The sequence below is a fragment of the Pseudorasbora parva genome, chromosome 1 (genome assembly GCF_024679245.1).
Source record: "Pseudorasbora parva isolate DD20220531a chromosome 1, ASM2467924v1, whole genome shotgun sequence".
NCBI classification, from domain to species: domain Eukaryota; kingdom Metazoa; phylum Chordata; class Actinopteri; order Cypriniformes; family Gobionidae; genus Pseudorasbora; species Pseudorasbora parva.
In genome coordinates, this window is record NC_090172.1 from 28,087,928 (window position 1) to 28,115,354 (window position 27,427).

Sequence of the window (27,427 nt, forward strand, 5' to 3'; positions counted from 1 at the left end):
TTGTGCCAAGAAAAACACAATAAAAACCCTCCATAAACACGAATGTGCACTAAGACTACAACACAACAATAAACCGTAACATTAAGAACAACGATGGGGTCAAATTGTAGCAAAACATGGTGTGGGGTTGAGGAATGCGAGAGCAGAAAGTGTAATGAATGATCTAGCTTTACCTGAACTTGTCTGGAAGAAGGACAGCTTCCCTAAGGACTGATCCATTCTGTTACGGCCGAGCGTGCGGCAGCGTCAAAGGTTCATGTACAGAAATGGCAGACGAAAAGTGTGAGGAATAGTGACAGGGATGGATGTACCTTTAACTCCTCAGCTTTATTTACCCAAAGGTCATGAAACAGTAGTTTATATTGCTATTATTCCTATAAAATGTCATGTTAAAGTAAACACTTTTCCCAATACATGCTTTGCTGCTAAGTGATAAAGTGAGTCTTCATCCCACCTTCTCTGTAGCTCCTTGATGCGCACCATTAGGTTGAGATTACCCTGAGAATACTGCTCAATCACATCCCTCACATCGTACGGCTTACGTGCTTGCTGCAAAAACACACACACGCAAACTGTATTAGCTTTTTTATATATAATATACACTGTAGTTTGAAAGTTTCAGGACAAATACTGTATTTTAATTATGTTTTAGAAAGACCTCTTCTATACCAAGCGCATTTATTTGATAAAAAATACAGTAAAAACAGTAATATTGTGTCAAAACTGAATTTTCAGCATCATTACTTTAGTGTCCTTCAGAAATCATTCTAATGCTGATTTACTGTCACTTTTGATCAAATTAATGCATCCTTGCTGAAAAAAAAATTAATAATAAAACAACTTAATGACAACAAAACTTTGAGTAGTGTGTGTGTGTGTGTGTGTGTGTAGTATATAGTTATATATATAGTAACATTATACACACACAATTGTTCATAATATTGTATATAAAACAAATATAAATATAAAACACATACTGTGTTTTTTTCTGTGTTGAATTTTGTCCCAAAAATATGGGGTTAAAAAATGTTGTTTTATTTCCTACTGACTGACTACAGCAAAATATCTAAATAACTGTTTTTATAATGAAAAAAAAAAAACATTATGGTTTTAAGATTTATTATTGTACATTGAGTTATTGTACATTCCTACACATGCTGTTTCTGTGAACTCATATTAATCGAGACAATGCATAGTTTGTTTTCATACTGAAATGTTCACAGTGCAGGGCTATTCAATGAACTGTAAAAGCTAAAGTGATAAAAAAAAAAAAACATGTGAAATGTACACTTTCCCTCATACACTTTTTATTATACAATCTTGATATGATCTTGCCTAGGGCCTGTGATCCCACTGGTTGGCTCTGTATGTGAGAGAAGCTTTATGAATAAAGTCTGAAAAGATCAGATCATCATAAGAGTGAACTCTTTTGACTTGATATAACCAGCCCCAAATCAAACGAGCCCAGAGGGAAAATATTTCCTCTTGATTGTCACCTTTGAGGAAAATGATTCACATCTGCTGAAACCAAACGTACACCCTGATCAAAAGCTAAATCTTTGCTTTCAGGGCAGATTGAGCACAGGTGATGATGCTTATGGCTATTTAAATCTATTTGAACTTCCTGACTAACATGGGGAAGATGCGTGAAGCGCCAGTTTGTAGAGAACTTCAGCTCAATTTGATCAGCGTCGGCGAAATAACCAAACATTCACACTTCTCCGGCACAAATGACCAATTCAGGAGAAGCTAGAGCTGTTCAAAGAAGGGTAAATATTGTCATGACATCAGACACAGCCAATCTAGCCAGCAGCATCTGACAAACACTCAAAAGTGTGTGTTCTGTGTCGCAAGAGTGTGTGAGAGGAGGGGAGAAGGACTTGGAGAAAATAAGGGGATTGAGAGATGACTGAGGCAAGCGGGGCAAATGAATGGATGGCAAGAGGATGATAGGATAAAGAGAGAAGACAAACAAAGTGCAGTAACGAGTATCAAGTGTCGCACAATCGCACAAAGGAGGAGAAAGTGTGTAGGACGGCTATTAAGGTAATCCTCGGACATTAGCTTGTATTTTTGAGGACTCAGGCAGAACATCTGCTGTGACTGAATGAGGTCTCCCCTTTAATATGTTAAAAGACACCTTATTCATGACTTGAAATTGAAATTGATCAAGGAATGCACATGATTGGAAACATTTATAGCAAAATAGGTCTTGCATCACAATCAAGAGAAGAAAAATCTGCTTTTCTGCTCATTTTAGCACGGTGACATTATGCAAACTTGATTAAATTTGGGTTGTTCTTGCAAAAAAGGAACAAAAAAACGTACCTGGAACTTTTTTTGGGCCACATAGTAGTACAACCTCTGGATCACACGAATGGCTGCTCGATGGGAATCCCGCAACCTGTGTATTTATCAGTTGTAATTAGTATTAAAAGATACTTAACATTTAACATTTAATTAACATTTTACTTAACATTAAATGTAATGCATTTACATTACATTTTTATTTAAAAGGGATAGTTCACCAAAAACTGAAAAACATCATCAAAAAATATCACCCACATATCATTCAATCCTGCATGACTTTTTTTCTTCTTTATGCAACAGAAACATAATTAGAAGTCAATCTATCCTCTACAGAAGGAATGAAATCAAACAGTTATGGGATGAAATGAGGGGGAATAAATGTCATTTTTTTGATGAACTATTATACATTATTATTGTTAAAATCAACCTTTAAAATTGTAGTTATGAGGAGGCAATTTCATTTGAATTTTTTTGAAAAAAGCAAACAGGTTAAGGTTAAAGTCCACCTCTAACTCAATGACTCAACTGAATTGTGATGTCTGTTTTATCTACTACAGTCATAAATGTGATATCTGACACCACATTGCATGTGACCGCTGTATGCCACTAACATATCATTGACCATTCACACTTTCAATATCATTTGCAAAACAATCCTATCAGTCTCCGCCAGGCCTTCAGGTGCAGCCCTGAGCCACCCCAGATGCTGTTTATGTGGATAGGACTTTTTGCAAGTGGCCATTGAGCACAAGGGTCACGACCAGGACACAGTGTCTAAGAGAACATACAAGGCTCTCTCGGCTTTTCAAAGCTTTCAAAAACCGCAGCACTGAGATTTGGTGGGGGGAAGGGCACTGCCTCCCAGGAGACCCAAGGTTATCTAGGGGAACGGAACATTGTCTGAAAGAAAGACAAAGTATGAGTACACTTTCCCTTGCACGTCGGCTCCCGCGTGCGTGCCAGTCTATGAGCGATACGTGCCTGTATCATGTTAGCATGCTAAGGCTCGTGTCTGTTGCATGTCACTCTGACAAAAGATGGAGCACACTCACACAAGTTCTTTTAAAATGCATTAGCTGCAGACTGGCCGCAGGCTATCAAGCCTCATTGACTTAATGGACATGGCTGGCTGACAGTTTCTGGTTTCTCCCTGGCTGCGGGCTACAGGGAAATGAGGGATAAGGCATATGCCGTGCTCCAGGCAACTGCCAATTTACTGCCATACTCTTGACTTCAACCAGCCTCCCTCTGGGTAATACTGCCAGCGGTTAATAGCCTTCATAGCTTTGAGCATCATATGCACAGCAATACAAATGTCTGTTAAGTAAGCATTAAAAGAGAGGGAATGTGGTAATGAAATCTCCAGATAACAAAAACTGAAGCTTTTTTAAATCATTATTACTACTTAGTTTATGATATATTTCTATGCATTTATAGTCAAATGTTCACTGTAAAAAATTTGTGACTGATCACATCTACATTTTTCAGTTGGCCAAATTTAATTTCTGTGAATTAAATAGCATCAATTCACAGAATTTCAATCCGGCCAACTGAAAAATTTAGATGTGATCAGCCACTAACATTTTTTTCATTTGGAGACATTATTATTATTATTATTTTTACAGTGTTTGGACACAGCTTAACTCGTAGCTATCCTTAATTTAATCTAAACTAGTAGGCCAATATCAACAATGGAAGTTTAGGATTTATGTTGTAACCAGCAATGTTCAGCCATGCATGTTTAAATCAAAACTGCTTTTTAATTAAATTAAACTGATTTAAAACACATTTATTTACTTAACATATGAGTTTTAAAATTGATTTAAAGTAAATTAATTTAAGTATATTAAAGTATCAGTTTTGTAAAGAAACTAATATTTGAAAAGTTTGAATTTGAACTCATTTCAAGCATGTAAATATTTAAACATTGCATTTAAAGGCACAATATGCAAGATTTTTGTAATAAAATCGGGAAAAAAAAACACTTTCAAAGTGTGATATATTTCATGCAGTTGTGTAATTACATTTCACCAAAAGTTCCTAAGGATTTAAGAAATTCCAATTTTAAATAATTCCTGGTTCGTACTTGTCGCTTGTCAACAACATAATATCTGGACTATCCTTGGTTTCGGTCACGTGAACGCACAGTGTGGAAGTGGTGGTTATACAACATAGCATCATCAAGGATCGTGCTTATTCATTGGCAACTACAGAAAATCCCCCCAAAAACTAAAACGTAGGTCAACTGAGGAAAGCGGGCTTTGGGACAAACGGGTTTGTGAAAACAAGGATTAATATCAATGTTTTAATATGGGTAAGCAAATACACTGTATCTTATTTATTGCACAAATAGTCATGTACAAATGATTTGAATAGATAACAAGTTACAGATGAAGATACAGATGTGACATGACTGGTAATTGTACATAATTCTGTCTGAATTATTACAAATAAAGTTCAAATGTATGTAAATGATGCATGTTGTGGTCTGGTGACCGTCTATAGCAGTGAAATGAAATACAATACTGTGTCACAAAAAATATTTAGCCATTACTTGCAAATACTGTTTTTTTTTTTTTTCAAATTTACTTTAAGTGCAACTGTTTTAAACACGTAAAATTGTGCAGCATTAACCCACCAAATAATTTGACAAATAGTCCCATATCAGAACAGCAGGCTATAGCATTAGATTTCACATTCCTTGTATCAAACATACAGGTAATACGAAAACGAATTCAGTACCTCATCCGTGAACATGCTTATTTCCATACTTTCCTAAATTTGCATAAATTCCATACTTTCCCTATTATTCATCCTAAAGCTTCGCCTTTGTTAGAGGGTATGCACGTGACGTCACCGTCGGCTGGAGTGACTGTTATGTCCACCGAGTGGCAAAAGAACTGAGAGGCACTATTGGTTTTCAGTTTTGCAAAGATAAACACACAAAACCAGGCAAAAGAGGAGAGTTGATGTGTGTGTGGGAAAGAGTAGTCATATACTACCCTCCCCAATGGACTTCCCTGTGCCCCCATTCGAATCGAGGGAGACGGACTTGATAATAGCGTGTAATTTTCTCACTCAGACCACTGCCACCTGCTGCTTCTGCTATAAAAGATCCAGTCAAATGATGAAGTTTTTATTCCGACATGTTTTGTCTTCGGTGAGTAATGTAGCCAATCACAGACATGTTTGTTGATTTCTTGACCGCAGTGACCAGTCACAGACTCTAAATATAATACTTGCTGGTCTGTTAATACATTTGTTACCTTATCGTGCTTCATCTGGGCTCCCAAGTCTTTGTGGTAGAACTTATACAATATGCTGAGAGCAATCACTTCGTATCATCTCATTTTTGTCTGAAGTGGCTTTTAGTGGCTTTTGCATCTGAACTCTTCATACAGTCATACATTTAGTTTAAACTGATAACCGTTTGTTTTACTAGCGTTTTCCCCTCTTAAATCCAGTCATGCAGCAGCTCGTCTGCCACTCAGTCCCAGTTAAGTTTGCCATGTTCTAGCAGCAAAGTGACGTCAATGCATAACCTCTGTTGTTTTGAAAAAGGGACCTTTGGCGGTGAAAACATATTGTGCCTTTAAATATAACAACCTGAAAATGTCTTTAGACTGAGAAAAACAGGTGTGTCCAAACTTTCAGACATACTTTTACACATATTATAATAATAAGTCTATTCTGCCCACCAAGACTTCATTTATTTGATGAAAAATACAGCAAAACAGTAATGCTGTAAAATATAACTGCATTTCCAAATAATCGTTTCAACATAAATATAATTTATTCATGTGATGGCAAAGCTGAATTTTCAGGATTCCTTTAGTCTTCGGTGTCACTTGAACCTTCAGGAATGATGATGACTTGGTGCTCAAGAAACATTTCTTCATTATTATCAATGTTGAAAGCATTTGTGCTGCTTAATTTTGTGGAAACTTTGAGGAAATAACTCATTTTTTAAGTTTTGAATGTTTCACTTGAGCTATAAATGCGTATTGATCAGTTTAATTTTCACGTGCATCTCAGAGCATTACTAGTTTAAAACTATAGAATCCAAATGGATAAATTAATGCTGGAATCTGCACATAGTTCAGGAATCATACCTCCCTGGCTGTTTGTCATTCCAATGGAGCATGGAAAGACGATAGAAAGAGAGAGAGAGAGAGACAAGAGATAGAACATGGGAACCACCCCATCTGTCCCTGAGGCAGTGCCACTTCCTCTCTCCAGTCATGGTTACCAGCATAGCAACGCTGGTCTCATGACCTCAGCAGGGTCACCATCTGCCTCTAGTGCTGGCACAAAGCCTGGCTAATGGCGAACACTGGTGGAGACGTACGCAAAGGGAGAAAGACTCCCACTGGGACTGAGAGAGAAAGAAAGAAAGAAAAAGATGGAGAGAGACAGACAAACAGACAGATAGAGAGAGAAAGAGAAAAGGAGGCGATCATATGAGGTCTTCTTTCTGCCAAAGGCAGAAAAAATCTCTCTTCCGCTCCCAATCGTTTTTGTTTTGTTTTTTTGAGTCTGATAAACAATAGCAGCCAGATGTGAAAGAAAACGCATATCCACTGGAGGGCCAGCAATGACTCAAAACACACACACTGTAAACAAAAAAATCATGTCTCTAGTGACTGATCACATCTAAATTTTTCAGTTGGGTAAATTGAATTTCTGCCAATAGATGCAATGTATTCACAGAAATTCTATTTGGCCAACTAAAAAATGTAAATGTGGTCAGTCACTAGAACATTTTCAGTTGGAGACCTGAATTGTTTTTACAGTGCAGACGAGTTTGTCTAATCAAAATTGTGTATCAATGCTGTATTTTGTAACTTAAGTACGTGTTAACATAATCCCACAAGAAGAATATTATAATCAATGCTTCCTGTGAGAAAAGTATTAAAGGGATAGTTCACAAAAAAAAATTATTACTCGTCATTCCAAACCTGTATGACTTTCTTTCTTCTGTGGGACACATGAAGATTGTTTATTTATTTTTTTTGTCTAGATAATTAGTTAAAGGGATAGTTCAATCAAAAATGAAAATTTTATGTTTATCTTCTTACCCCCAGGGTATCCAAGATGTAGATGTGTTTGTTTCTTCAGTAGAACATAAATGAAGATGTTTAACTCCAACCGTTGCTCGTATAATGCATGTCAATGGAGTGTTTTCTGTGAGAGCCACTAAACTAAACTAAACACTAACTCTTAAGACATCAATGTATCGCAACAAGCCACAGAGTATAATATAGATTTGTATGTCATTGTGTTTTTTGCTCTCATAGAATTGACATGCATTATACGGCAACGTTGTAATTAAAATCTTCATTTGCGTTATCACTCTTTAATGAGGTCCAAAACAAAATTGGACCTCACTGACTTTAATTGCTTGGACATATTTTAAAAAAATATTTTGAAATTACATGAGGGTAACAATTACATTGTTGGGTGCACTATCCCCATATTTAAGGCATTCTATCCACATGTTAATGTACAGACCATACATGCAATCTATTGTAAACCCCAAATCAACCCAGTTTGTGAAGTTATTAATGATCAAAAGACAAGCCAAGGTCTGAGTTTGCGTGCTTGTCCATGTAAATAGCAAGCGATGTCGTAATTGTGACAAGAGCAATCATAACTGCACCAAATAAAGATCAAACAAGTGCATCATGGGACAGGAAATAAACATCCCATTAGTACCATCAACACTTCAGGCCAGAGGGTCTAACTCCCTACCTCCAATTAACTCTATCGGGGTGTGTTCAACAACATTTGGTCTGAGGAGGTGATCTCAGCTTGGCGATGACATCAACCCTTCTGTGCATCTACTAAGACTCATTAGTGGAGGGTAGCTCGTAGCTGAGAGATCACCTGATCCGAGGTCAGCGACCGCTCCTTAGGGCAACACGTGCAGCATCTTTTGTATTGATTAAAACTACACTGATTTGATTCTGGGGAAGGATAGCAAGAACTCAGAGGGGAAGGAGAAGCTTTAGAGAGGGCATATTATTGACTAAACTAGGTTGTAGCAGCATACAAAATAACTGAACCTGCAAGGGTGATATGGCATTTAGTGGCGTTTTATCTAGATTGTTTGTGTGTTTTAGGTGGGAAAAAGGACCAGTTATTTGACCTTCCTCTAAAGGGCCTCTGCTAATCTGAGTGTAATCAAATGTAGATAAACAGGAAACATAACAATCACCGGGCTTCAGTCTAATCTTATCACTTAAAAGCATCCATGTACACACATACACGTACACACACGCGCGCACACGCACACACACACACACACACACACACACACACACACACACACACACACACACACACACACACACACACACACACACACACACACACACACACACACACACACACACACACACACACACACGTCCAGAGTGATACTGCAAAAAGACAAACTCAGTCAGACAGATGTGTGACTAAAGAGCGCACGCAAAATTACAGAAGGATGACAGTAAAGAGACATAATCCATACAATAATGTTTTTTTTTGTTTGTTTTTTTCTCTCCAGAATTTTAACTTCAGTCGTTAAATTCAAAGGGGTCAAAAACTGCAGGTCGTAAAAAAAATGTTTTCCAAAGTTTCTTACATTAAATATAGGCTACTGTTATAAAGTCTACTGTTCTGAAATATAGGCTACTGTTATAAAGTCTACTGTTCTGAAATATAGGCTACTGTTATAAAGTCTACTGTTCTAAAATATAGGCTACTGTTATAAAGTCTACTGTTCTGAAATATAGGCTACTGTTATAAAGTCTACTGTTCTGAAATATAGGCTACTGTTATAAAGTCTACTGTTTTAAAATATAGGCTACTGTTATAAAGTCTACTGTTCTGAAATATAGGCTACTGTTATAAAGTCTACTGTTCTAAAATATAGGCTACTGTTATAAAGTCTACTGTTTTAAAATATAGGCTACTGTTATAAAGTCTACTGTTCTAAAATATAGGCTACTGTTATAAAGTCTACTGTTCTAAAATATAGGCTACTGTTATAAAGTCTACTGTTCTGAAATATAGGCTACTGTTATAAAGTCTACTGTTCTAAAATATAGGCTACTGTTATAAAGTCTACTGTTTTAAAATATAGGCTACTGTTATAAAGTCTACTGTTCTGAAATATAGGCTACTGTTATAAAGTCTACTGTTCTGAAATATAGGCTACTGTTATAAAGTCTACTGTTCTGAAATATAGGCTACTGTTATAAAGTCTACTGTTTTAAAATATAGGCTACTGTTATAAAGTCTACTGTTCTGAAATATAGGCTACTGTTATAAAGTCTACTGTTCTGAAATATAGGCTACTGTTATAAAGTCTACTGTTCTAAAATATAGGCTACTGTTATAAAGTCTACTGTTCTGAAATATAGGCTACTGTTATAAAGTCTACTGTTCTGAAATATAGGCTACTGTTATAAAGTCTACTGTTTTAAAATATAGGCTACTGTTATAAAGTCTACTGTTCTGAAATATAGGCTACTGTTATAAAGTCTACTGTTTTAAAATATAGGCTACTGTTATAAAGTCTACTGTTCTGAAATATAGGCTACTGTTATAAAGTCTACTGTTCTGAAATATAGGCTACTGTTATAAAGTCTACTGTTCTGAAATATAGGCTACTGTTATAAAGTCTACTGTTCTGAAAAATAGGCTACTGTTATAAAGTCTACTGTTCTGAAATATAGGCTACTGTTATAAAGTCTACTGTTTTAAAATATAGGCTACTGTTATAAAGTCTACTGTTCTGAAATATAGGCTACTGTTATAAAGTCTACTGTTCTAAAATATAGGCTACTGTTATAAAGTCTACTGTTCTGAAATATAGGCTACTGTTATAAAGTCTACTGTTCTGAAATATAGGCTACTGTTATAAAGTCTACTGTTCTGAAATTTAGGCTACTGTTATAAAGTCTACTGTTCTGAAATATAGGCTACTGTTATAAAGTCTACTGTTCTAAAATATAGGCTACTGTTATAAAGTCTACTGTTCTGAAATATAGGCTACTGTTATAAAGTCTACTGTTCTGAAATATAGGCTACTGTTATAAAGTCTACTGTTCTGAAATATAGGCTACTGTTATAAAGTCTACTGTTTTAAAATATAGGCTACTGTTATAAAGTCTACTGTTCTGAAATATAGGCTACTGTTATAAAGTCTACTGTTCTAAAATATAGGCTACTGTTATAAAGGCTACTGTTCTAAAATATAGGCTACTGTTATAAAGTCTACTGTTCTAAAATATAGGCTACTGTTATAAAGTCTACTGTTCTAAAATATAGGCTACTGTTATAAAGTCTACTGTTCTAAAATATAGGCTACTGTTCTTGTGTTCTGGTCAGTATGAATTTTTTAATTGATAATAATAAGAAATGTTTCTTGAGCGATGTATCAGCACTACAATGATTTCTGAAGGATCATGTGACACTGAAAACTTTAGTAATGATGCTGAAAATTCAGCTTTAACATCACAGAGGAATACATTATAATTTTATATATATTAAAATAAATAAATAAAAACAGTTGTTTGAAACTGTAATAATATTTCACAATATTACTGTTTCACTGTACATAAAAATATATATATTTTTAAAGATTTATGCAATTTGATTAATAGTTTAATTAACCTTCAAATTTAACTGAATAATCCTTACATTATTTAACCGACTAACTGAACAATCCTTATTAAACAATCAGTTATTCAATGAAATTATGTAAGGATTATTCAGATCAATTGGATGGAATTTTACTATTAGTTAAATTGTGTAAATCTTAATAAAAGGCATACTTTTTTTGGGGGGGGGGGGGGGGGGTATTTTTTTAACCAAATGAATGCAGTGTTTGTTAGGATAAGAGACTTCCTTTAAAACATATACTGATTTTTACTGATTTGATTTGAAAAAAATGAGCAATTAATTATAGCGGGACCAGCAATTTTAAGTTCAGAGACTTTAACTGCATGATATAACTTACAACTCAATCATCTGAAAGAAACGGCCAGCATACTCAAAACTTCCCTAATGTTTTGTTACATCATATGATGAATCACAAACACATGTCAATTACCACAAAGTCCCCCACTGAGGCCATGTGCACTCTTGTGACTCGTCTCAGCGAGTCAAAGGATGAAGACCTTTGTGTGGCGGTGTTGCGCCACAGGCTGCAGGATTGCGGCACTATGGCACTAAAAGGCTCATGGGGGCCCTGTGTGTCTAAGAATAGCTCTGTGGAAGAGGAGGGGAACAGCGCTCAGATTAGCCACGATCTGAGATTCACAAGGTTTAGAGGGCTCGGCTGTGCTGTACAGGACATTATCCCAAATATCAACTCCACCTTCCCCCTTGAGCTCAAATACCTTAATGACATTTTAATAAGTGGTCAGCTGAGATAAAGGCCACTGAGGCAGTAATGACAGATAATAGCTGACCAGCGGCTGGACATTGTACGCTGGGGTAAAGGCCGGAGTCTGGGCTGCTGGCCAGAAGCCATCACACACACACACACATATGTGCACACAAAGACGTGCGAGCGCAAGATGCTCGTACACACACGCAGCAGGGGTCCCTCTGGCTTCAGCCAAGCAAAGATCTCTTTCATCCCGAGCATCAAAGCGTCAGGCAAATACGGAGAGTATTAAATGTCCTTATGAGGAGTGACACACAGGGATGCAGCATTCACTCTGACATTGACTCCTCCGCTGCTATACACCATGACTAAATGGCTTATGTCCCAAACTTGTGGCCTCATATGATCCTAAACATTACAGCAGCAAAGAAACTGACAGCGTTCATTTCAACGCAAGTCCTTATACATCACCAGGGGCCTCCGAGCCTTTTGTCATATCATGTTGCCAGCTAACAAAGTCACTAACTTCGCCGGGCCCTCTGAGAGAAACCTGATATGGCTCATTGATATTAATTTCACAAAGTGAAACGGAAATATTGGTGCTCATATTCAACAAATGTATTGTTGAGCAAGCAAATATATATTTTTTGAATTTGAAAATGCTGCTTTAAGCAGATAAAACAATTTTGAAGGGGTACTTATTCTAAAAATTATTAAAGATACAAATTCTGTCATCATTTACTCACCCTCATGTTGTTCCAAAACTTTAGGAATTTCTTTCTTTTTTTGAACATTATACAAGCTATTTTAAAGAATGTTTCAGCTGTTTTTGCTCATACAATCAGTTTTGATCGTAAACAACACTGGACCCCATTGCATTTCATTATATGGGTAATATTTGTGTGTGTGTGTGTGTGTGTGTTTGTTAAGCAAAAGAAAGTACACTCTTAAAGCTGCACTATGTAACTTTTTCGTCCAATAGAGGGCACCTATTCAAAACAAAGGTGTAGTTTGATGACGCCACGTTTGAGCTCAGAATCTTGGGACATGTGGTCTTCACCTCACAGACGGTGGGGAAGAATCGGGCTAGGACTCGGGCAGAAATCAAGCTCATGGATGTGATGTTATTGTAGTATGAAGCAGAGCAGGAGCGAATGTTGAGGGAGCCGAGCGAGGCAGCTGGAACGATTGATACGCAACACACAGCTCGCAAGCAGCTGGACTTTTATTATGACGGGACAGTCACGGGGGCCCTTTGCGCTTATGAGTATGAGGTAACGCAGCTCTGTTTATCATATTAGATACATTTAACTGTGTTTAAAATTATATTATGATGTTACTCTGTGTTTGCTCAGTGGCTGCTGTGACACTTGTTTACACTGCTAAGAGTAAAGCCCTTCTGCAGAATAAAACCGTAAACCGAGGGTAACACAGATATGATGCAATTGACAGGCGACTCACTCAGACGTCCCGGTTCCTTGGTTAAAAAAGCAATTTTCTCACAATTTACAAATAGTTGGAAACATTTGGGATATTGTAAGAACAAAATATATAACCTAGTGTTTTTTGGATATTATACTGCAAAAATACTACATAGTGCACCTTTAAACGTAGAGGTTATTTAATGGTGTCTATGGTTCCCTGAACAACCTTTAACATCCATTAAACCTTTTTCAGATTATTAAAATGTTCTTCATCACTAAGAACAATAATGGTTCTCTTAAGAACTTTTCACTGAACGGTTCTTTGGGGAACCAAAAATGGTTAATCTATGACATAACTTTGAAAACCCTTTATTGGAACCTTTATATAAAATTCGTACAGGTTTGGAAGAACATGATAGTGAGTGGGGTTGGCGGTGGGGGTTGAACTATCTATAATGTTTTTAAAAAAATCACTGTTGCTGGCGACCGCTGCTTACAGGAATTTGTCTGAATAGTTGTCAAGTTCACCATGTGCAGTGTTCTGTTACAAACTTCTACAGAGAGTCTTGCTGGGCACTTGGTCTGACAGCAAATGAGAGAATCATCTGGGATGTGTTCTTTCTTGCTGAGCAACTCTCACTCTCTCTCTCTCTCTCTGTCTGTCTTTCACTGCTTGGCTGACTCTCGCTCCATGTCCCTCGTTAGCTCTAACACACTGTAACGAAACACAATTACTGTTAAGGGGGGAAGAAAAGGGGCCGTGACGGGCAAGATAAAGAAACTTGTGCTGGCAAGCCGCGCTGAAGAGGCATTAGTGAGCCAATGTTTCTGTCCCATTCAGCACGCCTCACACACCGCCACACACTCCAAATCACACACATTTACTCAGGCAAATGGGAGTCTGTATGTTTTTTTGGACTGGGGAAATATTTCCATATATTTACTTGCTGAATCAAAAATACCTATTAAGAGTGAAACTCAAAAATGGATAAAATAGTAGTATGTTTTGCTCTAAGAAAAATATGTATATAATGCATACATACATCAAAATTTCTGTGAAATTGCCAGCATGGAGATTATTGCTCTGGAAGACAAGAGTGTTTCTAACAAAAGTCACTGTTGCGTTCTTTAGCCCAGAAGCCCATTACGACTAGGGCCGCTTGTCAATCAGGCTATTGTTGGCGTGTGTAGAGCTGCAGACAATGGCTCTTTGTCTCTGCACCAGTGTAGACGGCCTGGGTTGGCCTCCGCCACTAGAAGTCCTTCTCTGTTTACTGAGAATAAATCAATCTTTTCAGCCCGGGTCTCCTTTGGTAAACCTCACACCACAGCCCTACAAGACTTCAACAGCAGATACGTGCGAGTACAAATGGGCACTTTCAGACGCACCTGCGTTCGCTTTGATTTCATCTTTATACCTGTGTCGCCCTGGACGGGAGTTTATTTTCTTTGATCCAGGCAGCTGCGAAAGACGCCTTTGTGTTTGATATGAAATAACGACTGTGACTCTTTCTACTAAATGGCTCGATTCAAGGCACTTGAAGAGGTTGGAAATGACAAAATTTTACAGCCTCTCCCTGCGCCATAAAAAACCCTGTTCTTTACCGAGGTTTAACAGATGAACGTGTGTAGGTAGTGTCGATATCATCCAGTGTGTGCGTTAGGAGCGCAACGGTCAGAGATATGTTTCTGTGGCATTGTTCTTTCCCCACCCCCAATGAGGCCGAACTGTTTCAGCTGCAGGCACGAGGAGGCTTTTGTGCCTCTCCTACCTCTTGAGTTAACAGCCCGTGTCAAAGGTCAGAGCAGGACAAACGTCCTAAGGGAGAGAGAGGAGCGGAGAGGAGAGGAGAGGAGATGAGATGAGAAGGAGTAAGAAGAGAAGAGATGAGCAGAGAGGAGAAGAGATGCAAGGCGGCGTTATGGTTCTGGACTTTTGGAGTCCCCACCCTGCTCTGCTGGACATAAACAAATAAACATGCACTCACACCCACACTGAGCAGGAGAAGAAAGAGAGAGAGCGCGAGCGAGAGAGAGAAAAGAGAGGGAGAGAAAAGCCAGCTGTTGCCATTGCATCTCAGTGTGAGGCGAATGAAAGCTCATTAAACTTCAAAGATCAAATGAAAGCTTGTAGTGACAAGGCTCCTTTGTAGAGGAGATGCAATATGTCTCCTAAGAATGAGGATATAGAGAGGAATCATACTTAAGTCTCTAAAAATATTAGACCAACCTAACTAAAATTTGAAATCTCTTTAAGTTGCTTTGGTGGAAAACACCTACATTTCCCCAGACGATTACATTAATCTCAGTGTGCAAGCAGCTTTGTATCAATTCTGAGATTAATATGATCGCTTCAGCTCCATCAAGGTCAATATTAACACACACGAATAGTGCAAGTGAGAAAACCAAACCAAAACCCCGAAATCTCCAAGATTGTGTTTAAAAATATACTTTTGGTCCCACTTTATACTCATCATTTCAATGCACTTATTGTGTACATACGCATTTTTACATTGTACTTGTATTTTAAAATACCTGCATGTAATAACAGCTGTAATTAAGTTCTGTAATTACGTATAATTACACTGTTGACTCTCCCCTTACATCTTAACTCACCCTTAAACCTAACCATACCACCAAACCTGTCCCTATACCCATTTCCATATCCCACCTTAATAGCAGCAAGGGTTTTGCATACAACATGAACACAGCAAGGACAATTATTTTAGTACATAGTAGTCATCTAATGTAAAGTGGGACCATACTTTTATCTGCATTTGTCTTCCTACATCACTTGAATAAAACACATGCAAGCAGCATTAGTATGATTTTGCCAGTGTATGCCAAGAGAAATTTTACACTGTCAGGAGAAGGGTTTGGTCTACAAAAACACCTCCACTGCCCTCTTGTGGTTTCTCAAAACAAATAAAAGTTTGAGAAAAAATCTGAACACCTTTGTATTTTCACATTATTAGAGTGTAACAGAGGCCTGAGGTTAGATGCGATGGAGTGGTGGATCCCACCACAAATGGAAAGGGGCACTGTGGATAATCTAATGGATACCCCCTACATAGACATGATTATTCAGAGAAGGGGTCGCCTCATTGCCTGCACAAGTAAATGGTTTGCAGTATACACACAGGCTCCACGCTGTTCCACATGCTGACCAGCTAATGGGGCAAAGAGATTCTGATAATGACCCCCTCTCAGGCAAAACACAGCCTGCAACACAACCACTCTTCATGGGAATGCTTTGGTGCCCAAAAACATGCACTGTGCACTTCTTCCTAACCATGTTTTCACTTGAGGTGGGTGGGCTCAGAAAGCTGTTCCAGCAGAGATAGCACACATGTGTTAAAAGTGTTTAAAGTCCTGAGCTGAAAATCCAGTAACTGCAAAGATTAGCATGATGATTAGACCTCGTTAGCATTTACAGAAGTGATATTGTGAGTGTGAACTGCAGGAACTCTGACGCCATCAAGCTAACACTTTTTTAATTGCCCATCCACTGGATATCGCATGCCATCTGGAAGAGTTATTCTGAAAGATTATAAGTAGTGGATACTTACTGAAAGTGAAATAATTGACTGTCTGCTGTCTAGGGTTGGCAGATAGACTCGGTTTAAATTGCACTAAAAATGCGACGTTCTTACTCACTGAGACACATGAGTGACTGGAACGAGTGAAATCTCTCGTTCCGGCTCAGTCTCCATATCATCTGCGATGCTGCTGCACCTCTGAAGCGTGGGCCGAGATGCCACCTCGAAAATCCCTGACTTTTTCGCTTTAGACACAAAACACACACATCATTTCAGACTGCAAGAATCCTGTCTTTCCTATGGAAAATGTGTAACATCATCTTATGACGTTATTCCAGTTTTAACAAGTTTTGTTACGTACCTGGAGATGAAGAAAACTGAAAAGAGGACAGAGAGTTCCAGGATGGCACCCGCTCTGTAAGGAGAGAGAGATCGAGCTTGATGCTTTCACACAGCATATTTTAAATCGAACAATGTGTGTACATTTTATTTCAGGCAAAAAATTATGCTATAATAGACATGCATACCGGTATTTAAAACAATAAGTAAATCATTAAATGCGAATGTTTGGCCAATCAATATTACATGTTCGTGTTTTTAGCGACCCGGATCTATCACGCAATTATATAAAACTGTTTTTTGTTGTTGCTGATGATACTTCCTATTCTTTTGTTTTCTGCATGTGGTAAATATAAGTAAAACGTCACTTCATCATTGTGTATCAGACATTGCCACCTTGAGGAATAAATGTGAACTGCACTCAATCGCAGTTATCAAATATTCAGTTATTGTAGCCTGTCAAGCCAGACCCACATCAAGATGTTTGGTCTGGAAACTCACCATAGACAGGGCTCAATCCGAGGGGCGGGATAAACGGTTGTCTTTCAAACTCCCTCTGCACGCGATAGGATAGCGCTACAACCAACCAGAGCAACGAAGGTGAAACAGAGCTTGTTGATAGATTAAACATTCACTGTATCCGGTTGGCTAAACTCCGAACACATCTTCCCTTTTTAAGAATGACTTCAGTGCCGTTCTTTGTTGTTTTCTCAGAGAAAAGCTTAACTCCAAGTCTTACAGAATCGCAGTCAAAGCTGATTCGAAAGAAAGCCGCCGTTCTCCAGTTTCTGTGTTTACTAGAAGCACGCAAACGCAACTCGGCCGTCGTCATTATGGCCCCGCCCGCCGACTCTATACACGATGTGATTGGCCCGTCCAGATTGTGAGGAATACAGCTCAGAAGGGTATTGAGAGTTCCTAGACGACACTTGTGGGCAGATTAAATTTGCTGCTGCTAGGGTGCGTCTAGATTTCTAGGCTACAGCTATTTTTGTGCAGAAAAAAATATATACTGTTACACACCTCGGGTCACCAGGGACTCTATACAAGTTTTACAAAAATTAAATTACTTTAAACAATAAATGAGAAGGAGGATAGTGAATGATGTCCTGGGTCACTAAAGACCTGAGGTATGCATTTAAGGGTTAACGAGTCAATATTATACATTTGTCTGTGAAAAAACCCTCAAAACATTCAAAACAGACAGGTATAGGGAATAGTAGAAAACAAGTGAGTACAGACAAGACACATGTAGCAACAGTCACTAACTGGAGCTCACCACATCTTCTGAATGTGTTTGCCCCTTCTGTGAGAACGTAGAGGTGAAATAAAAGGAAATCAGAGGAGAGATGCTTCAAGAACATGAAAGGTGAAAAAAGATCCTGTTTTCTTATCGTCATAGTATATTAGTTTATTTGTTGGTAATACCTGACTGTTGAATACTGGACACTGAATCTTGTCCGCCATCCCTTCCATCATCTAAGGAATCATAGGTTATGGATGGAATGGTGGGACAACTCGGCCCATTATCTCTGTCATTACTTTTCATTTTCCTCCTCATCTTCATCTGGTCAAAGTAAAATGAGAAAAAAAAAAAAAAAAAAAAACTTTACCTCTTTTCTGGTAATACAGTTTGAAGACACATTTAAACTATGTTGTTTTGTTGTTGTTTCAAATATAACAAGAAGGAAAAGTAGTCACATTTTATATTAGGTGTCCTTAAAGGTGCACTATGCAACTTTCCGTCCACTGGAGGGCGCCTATTCTAAAAAAAGGCGTAGTTTGATGACACCAAGTGTGAGCGCAGTATCTTGGGACATGTGGTCTTCCCATCACAGCCATAGACAGTAAAAGAAATGGTCAGAGCGATCCCATATACTTCCACGGCGGAAAATGAAGTCAATTAGAAGCACTAACTTCCTGATGGCTGAGCGTACTGCGCAGGCTCAGACTGAGCTCGACGACGTAGATGTGACGTAAGCAACCTGTCTGACAGTTGTAAGTCTTCTAGTAGTTGTGGAAAGGGAAATCTGAATCATGTTGTTTAAATGTTTTGTCCCGTTGCTTTTGGCTCACTATTGGCTTATCCCCATTCTTCTCCCTTGACTTTATCGGACTTTCTGTTTCCACGTCCCCCCGACTGTCTCATAGAGAGTAAAAGATTACTTCTGAGCGTCTCCTTCTGTCTATACGTTAATTTCTCAACTGTGCAACAGTCGCATTGGTTATGAAGCAATCGTATTTTTTTTTACAAAAACAGCTTCTACGGGGCAATAGTGTAAGATACAAGGTAATGGAGCCTTTTATGCATTTTCGTGTTTCTTTATAAATAAACAATGGACAAATGGAGTCATTAAACACCTCAGATGTAAAGTTATTCACTGTCAAAGTGTCTCAAAAATGAATGGGAGTCAATGAGATGCTAAAAGCAGGTGATGGCCTGGTTAGCAATGGCCGCCCCTATGGGTGGAACGCTTTCCGAGTGCTAGATTACCTCCTTGCTCACAGCCGGTGGAAAATAGGACTCGGGCAGAAATCATGTCCATGAATGAGATTATTAATGTTACTGTAGTGTGTAGCAGAGCAGGACCGAGTGTTGTGGAGCTGAGCACGGCCGCTGGAGCGATTGTTATACAAACACACGGCTCGCGAGTACCGGGACTTTTATTATGACGGGATGGGACACAGTCGCCGGGCGCCTGCACTCTTTCCGCATTTCCGGTCAAGATTATAATGTAAAGCAGCTCTGTTTATCATATTAGATACATTTAAGCGTGTTTAAAATTATGTTATGATGTTACTCTGTGAGTTCGCTCGGCGCTGCTGTGACATGTTCACACTGCTAAGAGAAAAGCGCTTCTGCAGAATAAAACTGAGGGTAGCGCAGATATGACGTGATTCACAGGCGACTCGCTCAAACGCTATGCTGAACCGTCCCGGTGCAAAATAGCAGTTTTCTCACAATTTACAAAGAGTTGGAAACATTTGGGATATTGTAAGTACTCAACTGAACAAAATATATAACACTGGCCTAGTGGTTTTTCGATATTTTACTGCAAAAATACTACATAGTGCACCTTTAACTACTAAGTACTTGTACCTACTTGTTCATATTGTATTGCAAAACACTATTTCTGCTAATGAAGGTGGGTTACAGGTAAAGCTAGGGACAGGTGTGGTGGTATGGTTAAGTTTAAGGGTTATTTAAGATGTAAGGGAAGCGTCAACAGTGTAATTATACATCATTACAGAAATGAATAACAGCTTAATTAAATGCAGGTATTTTTTTATATATAAATACAATGTAAAAACATGCATGTACATAATAAGTGCATTGTATCAAATTATTAATTTAAATGTTAGTACACAGTAGTTAAAGATGCTTAACATAAAGTGGGACCAGAAAAGTTAAAAATTAATTTCTACATCTGTGCTTGTAAATTGTTGTCTTTGAGTAGGTAGGCAGCCTACCTACCTTTAATTTAGGGCTATACCCTGAGTGGCTGAGATTTCTCTTCACAAATAACTTGTAGGTGGCAGAGTCAGGGTTCTCTAAGGCAAAACACCTCCATGATGCCTTTATCATAAGAATAAAAGAAACAGGTTAACTATGGAAGGTCTGACTATCCTCATGGCTGACAACATTACATTGATAGGAAACAATAAGGCGAACCTGTATCAGACATGCAGCTGCAGGAATTTGCCTGTTGAAGTGTTTTTGTCTTTGTTTCTGCTGTACCTTCAGAGCAAAACCAGAGCCTAGGATTCCCTATGGGGAAATACTATCATTCTTCTCATACACTTGCCTGCTGTGCAAGGAACAATTGCTATGGCTATTAAATCTCTGTAACTTACAGCAGGGAGGGCAAAAAAGGATATAGCAAAGACAGAGAAACATGATGCAATGGTCTTCCCTATCCAGGTCTGAGGGACCTTGTCTCCGTAGCCGATAGTGGTTACTGTCACCTGAGCATATGTACAGAAAAGACATTGACATGCAACACCCATTACTCAACTTGATCCAGTTCTTTGATGTATGCCTTCAATTATCCATTAAATAGCCATTGTGTAAGTGAAAGGTATGGGTGGGGATCTACCTACCACACCCCACCACAAAGCATCCGCATAACTGCTGAACTCTGTAAAACCACTATCATCCACTGCATCCTTCTCTGCCAGATACACAAAGTAGGAAGAGAAGATGAGCCCAAGGAATCCGATATACAGAGTTGTGATCAGTTCCTAGAACGTGAAAACACTAACTTTTATTACAGTGCAGTCTTAAAAAATAAAGGTTCTTCAATTTTATTTTTTTGCAGCTTTGGTGCTGGGTAGAAATGTCCTGATTCAATTAGATTTGTTTGGGTTTATTTCAGTTATCTTGCTTACACATTCACATCTCATTATTAAATGATAATGCTGTATATTTTATAGGGTACTGCTTTATGCGGATTCATTCTGAAATATTTATTAAATAGTATTTGTTCAAAAGAGCCATTCATTCTTACAAAGGCGCTTCACTGGTATGATTTTGATTCACTACAAATGGCTCATTTGTCTATAATTCAGAATAGTAGCCTATGTTTTGGTAACACTTTATTTTACAGTGTCCTTGTTACTTATGTTACATGTTCTTACTATAGTAATAACAGTCAATTTTGCATAATTACACCCATAGTAAGTTTAACCCCAAACCCACACCCCAATTATTATTACTCAGTATTTAAGTAATTACTGTGTAACAATGACATCTTAAAATAAAGCAATAACATGTTTGTTTTTTAACTTAAAGGGATAGTTCACCCAAAAATGAAAATGTGATGTTTACCTGCTTACCCCCAGGGCACCTAAGTTGTAGATGTGTTTGTTTCTTCAGTAGAACACAAATGAAGATGTTTAACTCCAACTGTTGCTCGTATAATTCATGTCAATGGGGTGTTTTACTAGGAAAGCCACTATGAGAGTAAAAACACATAGAAATTCAAATCCACATTAAACCCTGAGGCTAGTGACGATACATTGATGTCTTAAGACACAAAACAAATGGTTTCTTCTAGATACCGAACAGTATTTATGTTATTTTTTTTACCTCATAGCAGACGAATCTCATCTAATATTCCCAACGCCATTACTTCCGCCGAAGAAGGTCAAAACTCGGCGCTATCATAGATTTCTATAGAATCCTCATTTGTGCCTGTGCGGCATGGTCAAATAAGGCATCTAAGTACACATATCTATGTTCGCGCCATTGTTTTGACCTTCTTTGGGAATACTGAAAGAGATTTGTCTGATATGAGGTAAAAAATAACATAAATACTGTTGGGTTTCTCGTAGAAACCGAGATTGATGTCTTAAGAGATTGCAGATAAACATGTCTTAAGACATCAATGTATCGCCACGAGCCATAAGGTTTAATATGGATTCGTATGTCTGTGTTTTTTACTCTCATAGGGACTCTCATAGGAATATACCCCATTGACATGCATTTTATACGAGCAACAGTTGAAGTTAAAATCTTAATTTGTGTTCTACTGAAGAAACAAACACATCTACATCTTGGATGACCTGGGGGTAAGCAGATAAACATCACATTTTCATTTTTGGGTGAACTATCCATTTAACAGAAATACGTTCCTTACCATTGTTTAACATTGTTACCGTTTTCGTGATCAGTATTTAATGTATGAAATATAATTTGGATTGATGCTGAATTTGCTACTAATAAAAATTAACTTAAAGGGGGGGTGAAATGCTGTTTCATGCATACTGATCTTTTTACACTGTTAAAGACTTGGAATCCCATACTAAACATGGACAAAGTTTCAAAAGTTAAGGTGGACGTTTGATGGGAGTATTTCTTTGTCAAAAATACTACTTCCGGTTAGTCATAAGTTTCGGCAAGTTTTTTGCGATTTATCCCCTTTGACGTTAATGGGGGCGGAATTTCCTTGTATGGGCCTTACGGACAATTCTACCGGAAGAGCGTGAGAGAGAGAGAGGGAGAGAGAGAGAGAGCGAAAGCAACAGCCTACGCCCATCAAAGCGCTGGCTCGTAGGCTGCGCTGCACAGGTGATGTGCACAATTACAATGTCACCAAAAAAGTGCGTTTTTGGTTGCCAGACCAAGACAGTCCTGCACAGATTCCCCAAAAACCCCACGGTAAGGCAACAGTGGATGGAATTTGCTTTTCCGGATCAGCAACTGAGTTGCGCGAATGTTTATATCTGTTCGCTGCCGACTGTTTCATAAACAAGGCCCATTTCGACGCCGGATTTTCCGATCGCCTAATGCTAAAGGATGGAGCAGTCCCAACGATAAAGGTCCCAACGTTAGAACCGCAGGCGGTGAGTTAGACTGCTTCAAATGTCTGTGTTTTTGCCTATGCTCATCAAGTAGCCCAAACATGATCACGTATAGTTAATTGATCAATGGAGCATGCGATGTGTAGTGCGTGTACATTTGTTTAGCTGGCCACTATATGTGTAACTTTATGTTTGTGTATTGTAAAAGCACTCCAAACAACAATACACAAAGAGTGGGGAAATATGTTGAACTAAATAAGCGCGCTTCTTCATTCAAATGCGCTACTATTCCGTGTCTTTCTATGTAAACACTAGCCTGCCGTGCAAAACCAGTCCGCTTAATAACGTTACAATTGTCTACACAAACCACGCGTAAACACACAAACACACGTGCACAACTGCACTTCCCACATGTACACCTTCAAAGACAAAAATACAACGATATAATTCAAGTATAAATATATAAATAACACAAGCCGCTAAGCATATTATATAGTTAGTGTATAACTTGTACCACATAGAGACGTCCTGCTCTAGTCGTTTTTGCTGCTGCTCCTGTTCAACTGCAGCCTCTGGGTCTGATTCCGGATCATAGATATATGGCTGTATCTGATTAAAAGCCATATTTTTATTTTGAATAAAGTTTTTCCCGCTGTTAGGGATGACACAGCTTTACGACGCACTCAACACAACAGCGCCGCGCTCACGTCATTATTTAGCTCCGCTCACACGATACGCCCCCACCCGCTCGGCTTTTTTCGGAAAGACTCGGAACAGCGCATCTTTCTTATATAATTATTAAAAAAATAAAGACTTTTCGGAGATATGCAGGATGCAATGCTACTCTATAGGTACTCAAGATTGACATGACACTGACTGAAACTGAGTGTTTCACCCCCCCTTTAACAACAAGGCATAACAGAACTCAACTCTATACAAATACACTTTCAAGCAGCCACTGAAAACAGGCAAAGAGTAAAACAGGAACATGTCACAAATCCATATTGGGACTGTTCAAATGAAGATTAATCTGAAAATCTATATTTTCCCAACATTAAAAATCATCAGGCAGACATTTCTTTTCTTTATTTTTTTAGGAGAGTGGAATTTCTCAGATTCCTAAATCACTGGCGTCGTAATGGACCATTAATCAATGTAATGGATCCTTTTCACACACTGGGATGATGCATTTGCAAAAGAATTAACATTGACAATCTAACATTATTTTGAAGAAGACGAAAAAACAACACGCTTTTGCGAGGGGATAAATGTATTATCTTTTTTTCCTCCTGACCGCTATGCATGTCCTTATAATTTTAATAATTCAAAGTTTTTTTTTCTGTTGGCGCAAATGGAAATGCGAAAATAATAGTTTCTTCGGTCTCCTGAGTACCTATATATAGATATTTCATGCAATACTTTACTTCCGCATTCCAAATGGTGAAATATGAAAAGGCATATGCTTCACCTGTCGGTGTAGGAACACTACTGATCCAAGCAGCCGCCAGGTTCCTCCCTGTCGATCCACGTGAAGCATTCGCAAGATTTGAAGGAAGCGGACTCCTCTGTAAACAACATCACGTCATGACTTCAATACAATTCAGGAGAGTTACTGTACATCTAAACCTGATTAATCCTGTACCACAAGGGACAAAGAGTTCAGTGACATATATATTAAAATATTAACCTTACCTGACAGCAGAGGTGGCAAATACCTGACCATTTGAGCCAACTGCCAATACAATAATAGAGGCCACCACCACAATCAGATCTAGAAGAAGAAAAACATGCCACATGTCGATGGCAACAACAACATCAAGTTTAAAACAACAGTGCTTTTAAGAATACACCAGAAAATACATCATTTTGATCACAAGAATGAACAATTTGAGAATGAATTCACACACTCACCAATAACAGAGATGGGCTTTCGGGCAAAGCGAAGCCTGCCCAGAATTCCCACATATTTACTCCGGCATCCTGCTGACCACAGACGTACCACATACTCCACACCGAAGAACACTACCAGCACTAATTCCTGCAGAATGAAAGAGACAGACACACTGTGCTTACACAAAAGAGCAATAAATGCATATTATAGTGATATTATCTGCTCATGACATTGAGAAATGATTGAACTGAAACTTAACGTGAGATTTACTAGGAGATAACAATGTAATATAAAAAGCTAATTGATTCGACTGAGACATAATGTAAAATTCTGTGCAATAATACAACTCTGTAAGTATAGAGAAGTCATTTATTTGAGCAATGAGCAGTCTGCTTTGAGAATGGCTTTAACAATAAAGCTTTATTGTGTGGAAAATGAGAATGGCTGTCATTGAGCTCCTCGGCTAGATATTCCTCATGAGCAATATATTGCCTTTTAAAATATTTATGAGGTATGTCTAGAACAAAATCCTCCACTGTTCGCTGTGCACCTATTGCAACTTGATGCTGCAATCTCATGGCCGAGATATATAATGACGGCTCTATGGACAAAGAGTCCATTGAATTCATCTTATTTGCAGTATGCATGACATAAAAGATTAATTTGGAATGCAGTTTGCAATGCGTAAAACACAATATTAATATACATGGGATGCATGTAACAGATGCATATTAAGACTTCGCAGCCCTGACGCTCGGTTGTGTGAAAACACACACGGGTGGTTCATTGCCATGGCCAACAACAGCAGTTGCCCTTGTCTCCTTCTTAAAGGAGAGAAAACAAAAGAAGGCTGAGAGTCTGCTGAGCACAGGCCCTTTGAGGGCTGCGAGGAAGCAGACATGTATGAGTTATGAGGCTGGCCGTGAAACCCTCTTGTCGCATAAGCAGTCTGGAGAGCTGGATCCAGGTCTGAGAAGAGACTAAGAAGGAGCTTGGTCAGCTGCCTGGGGACGGCTCCTGGCAGAGAGCCGGCCATTTCGCTTGCCGAGCCTGTCTAAATCGCCTTCAAAAATGAAATGAAATTACAGGCGCAGTCCTAGCCTGTGGGATCAGACAACATGAGGGGTGGAAAAAAAAGAGAGTCGAACCAGCCGAGGTCATAGCACAGGAGAGAGGCTGCAAGTAACAAGACAAAAAGGAAACTAGGCCAACTCACTGTTTACAATGTCAAATGCAGTTTACCATTTTTAGAAATATTTTAGATACAATAATCAGCTATATAATAATCACACACACGTACACACGTACACACACACACACACACACACACACACACACACACACACACACACACACACACACACACACACACACACGCACACACGCACGCACGCACGCACGCACGCACGCACGCACATACACACACACGTTTGTTTTTGTGACATATAGGTACATTCGGTAGGCGTAATGGTTTTTATACTGTGCAAACCGTATTTTCTATCCCCTTGCACTGCTCCTACCCCTAAACCTCCCCATCACAGGAAACATTCTGCATTTTGAAAAGTGGCGACATGGCCAATGTCCTCATATTTCACCCTATCCTTGTAATACCTATGTCATACCCATGTCATTTAATAATATACCAAAATGGGAATGTTTGTCAATGATTTCAAATAGAGGAGTCACACATTATTATGTGATCTGACTATGCATGATGAATGGTCTATGTTTGAGCTTTGCTTCATTTGGATTTAGTCTGTTAGTTTTGCACGGTTCTCAGTTCAGCTTCCCGTGTTTTCTTTGTTCGTGCTTTTCAGTTACCATGGTTTTTGATTTGCCCTCATGCGTCTCTCCTGTGTCTTGTTAATTCTTTTGTTCAGTCCCCAGTGTTTCCTTTGCGTAAATAGCCCTGTTTTTGTTTCAGTCTTTGTCAGATCTCACCTTTTTAAGTTTTTGTTCTGTCTCCTGTGCTTTGTTTCATGTATTCTTGAAGAATTGTTATTTTAAGTTTGTTTTGATTAAAGAACCGCAAGCGATCAAACCAAAATCACCGTCAACATTTTCTCACGTTATCACAGTTTATTCGCTAGAGTTTAGAAAATGGTAATAAAATATGACAAGAACTCAGAGATAAACTGTGTCAGAACAAACTCATCTTCATAATGTCAGAAAACTTTGATAGAAAGGTGTGTAATGGATTACAATCAGCCAATCAGCTGTCAGCTGATAAATTAAAGTA

At 38.5% G+C, this 27,427-nt stretch overlaps 1 protein-coding gene across 2 annotated transcripts in view; it reads right to left on the reverse strand.

Annotated features, from left to right (window-relative positions):
• The window catches only part of kcnq1.1 (potassium voltage-gated channel, KQT-like subfamily, member 1.1), a 50,347-nt gene that overhangs the window by 5,808 nt on the left and 17,112 nt on the right, over positions 1–27,427 (reverse strand). Inside the window, exons 3-16 of one of the 2 annotated variants that reach the window (XM_067437477.1) lie at positions 25,209–25,335; positions 24,990–25,068; positions 24,766–24,862; positions 21,096–21,236; positions 20,850–20,960; positions 20,668–20,763; positions 20,470–20,571; positions 18,423–18,561; positions 18,274–18,300; positions 17,017–17,070; positions 16,774–16,900; positions 2,329–2,404; positions 455–549; positions 174–220 (exon numbers count right to left, since the gene is read on the reverse strand). In XM_067437477.1, coding sequence (XP_067293578.1) covers positions 174–220; positions 455–549; positions 2,329–2,404; positions 16,774–16,900; positions 17,017–17,070; positions 18,274–18,300; positions 18,423–18,561; positions 20,470–20,571; positions 20,668–20,763; positions 20,850–20,960; positions 21,096–21,236; positions 24,766–24,862; positions 24,990–25,068; positions 25,209–25,335 — 1,318 coding nt within the window. The remainder of the gene's footprint in view (positions 1–173; positions 221–454; positions 550–2,328; positions 2,405–16,773; positions 16,901–17,016; positions 17,071–18,273; positions 18,301–18,422; positions 18,562–20,469; positions 20,572–20,667; positions 20,764–20,849; positions 20,961–21,095; positions 21,237–24,765; positions 24,863–24,989; positions 25,069–25,208; positions 25,336–27,427) is intronic. The other variant, XM_067437478.1, reaches the window with a different exon arrangement.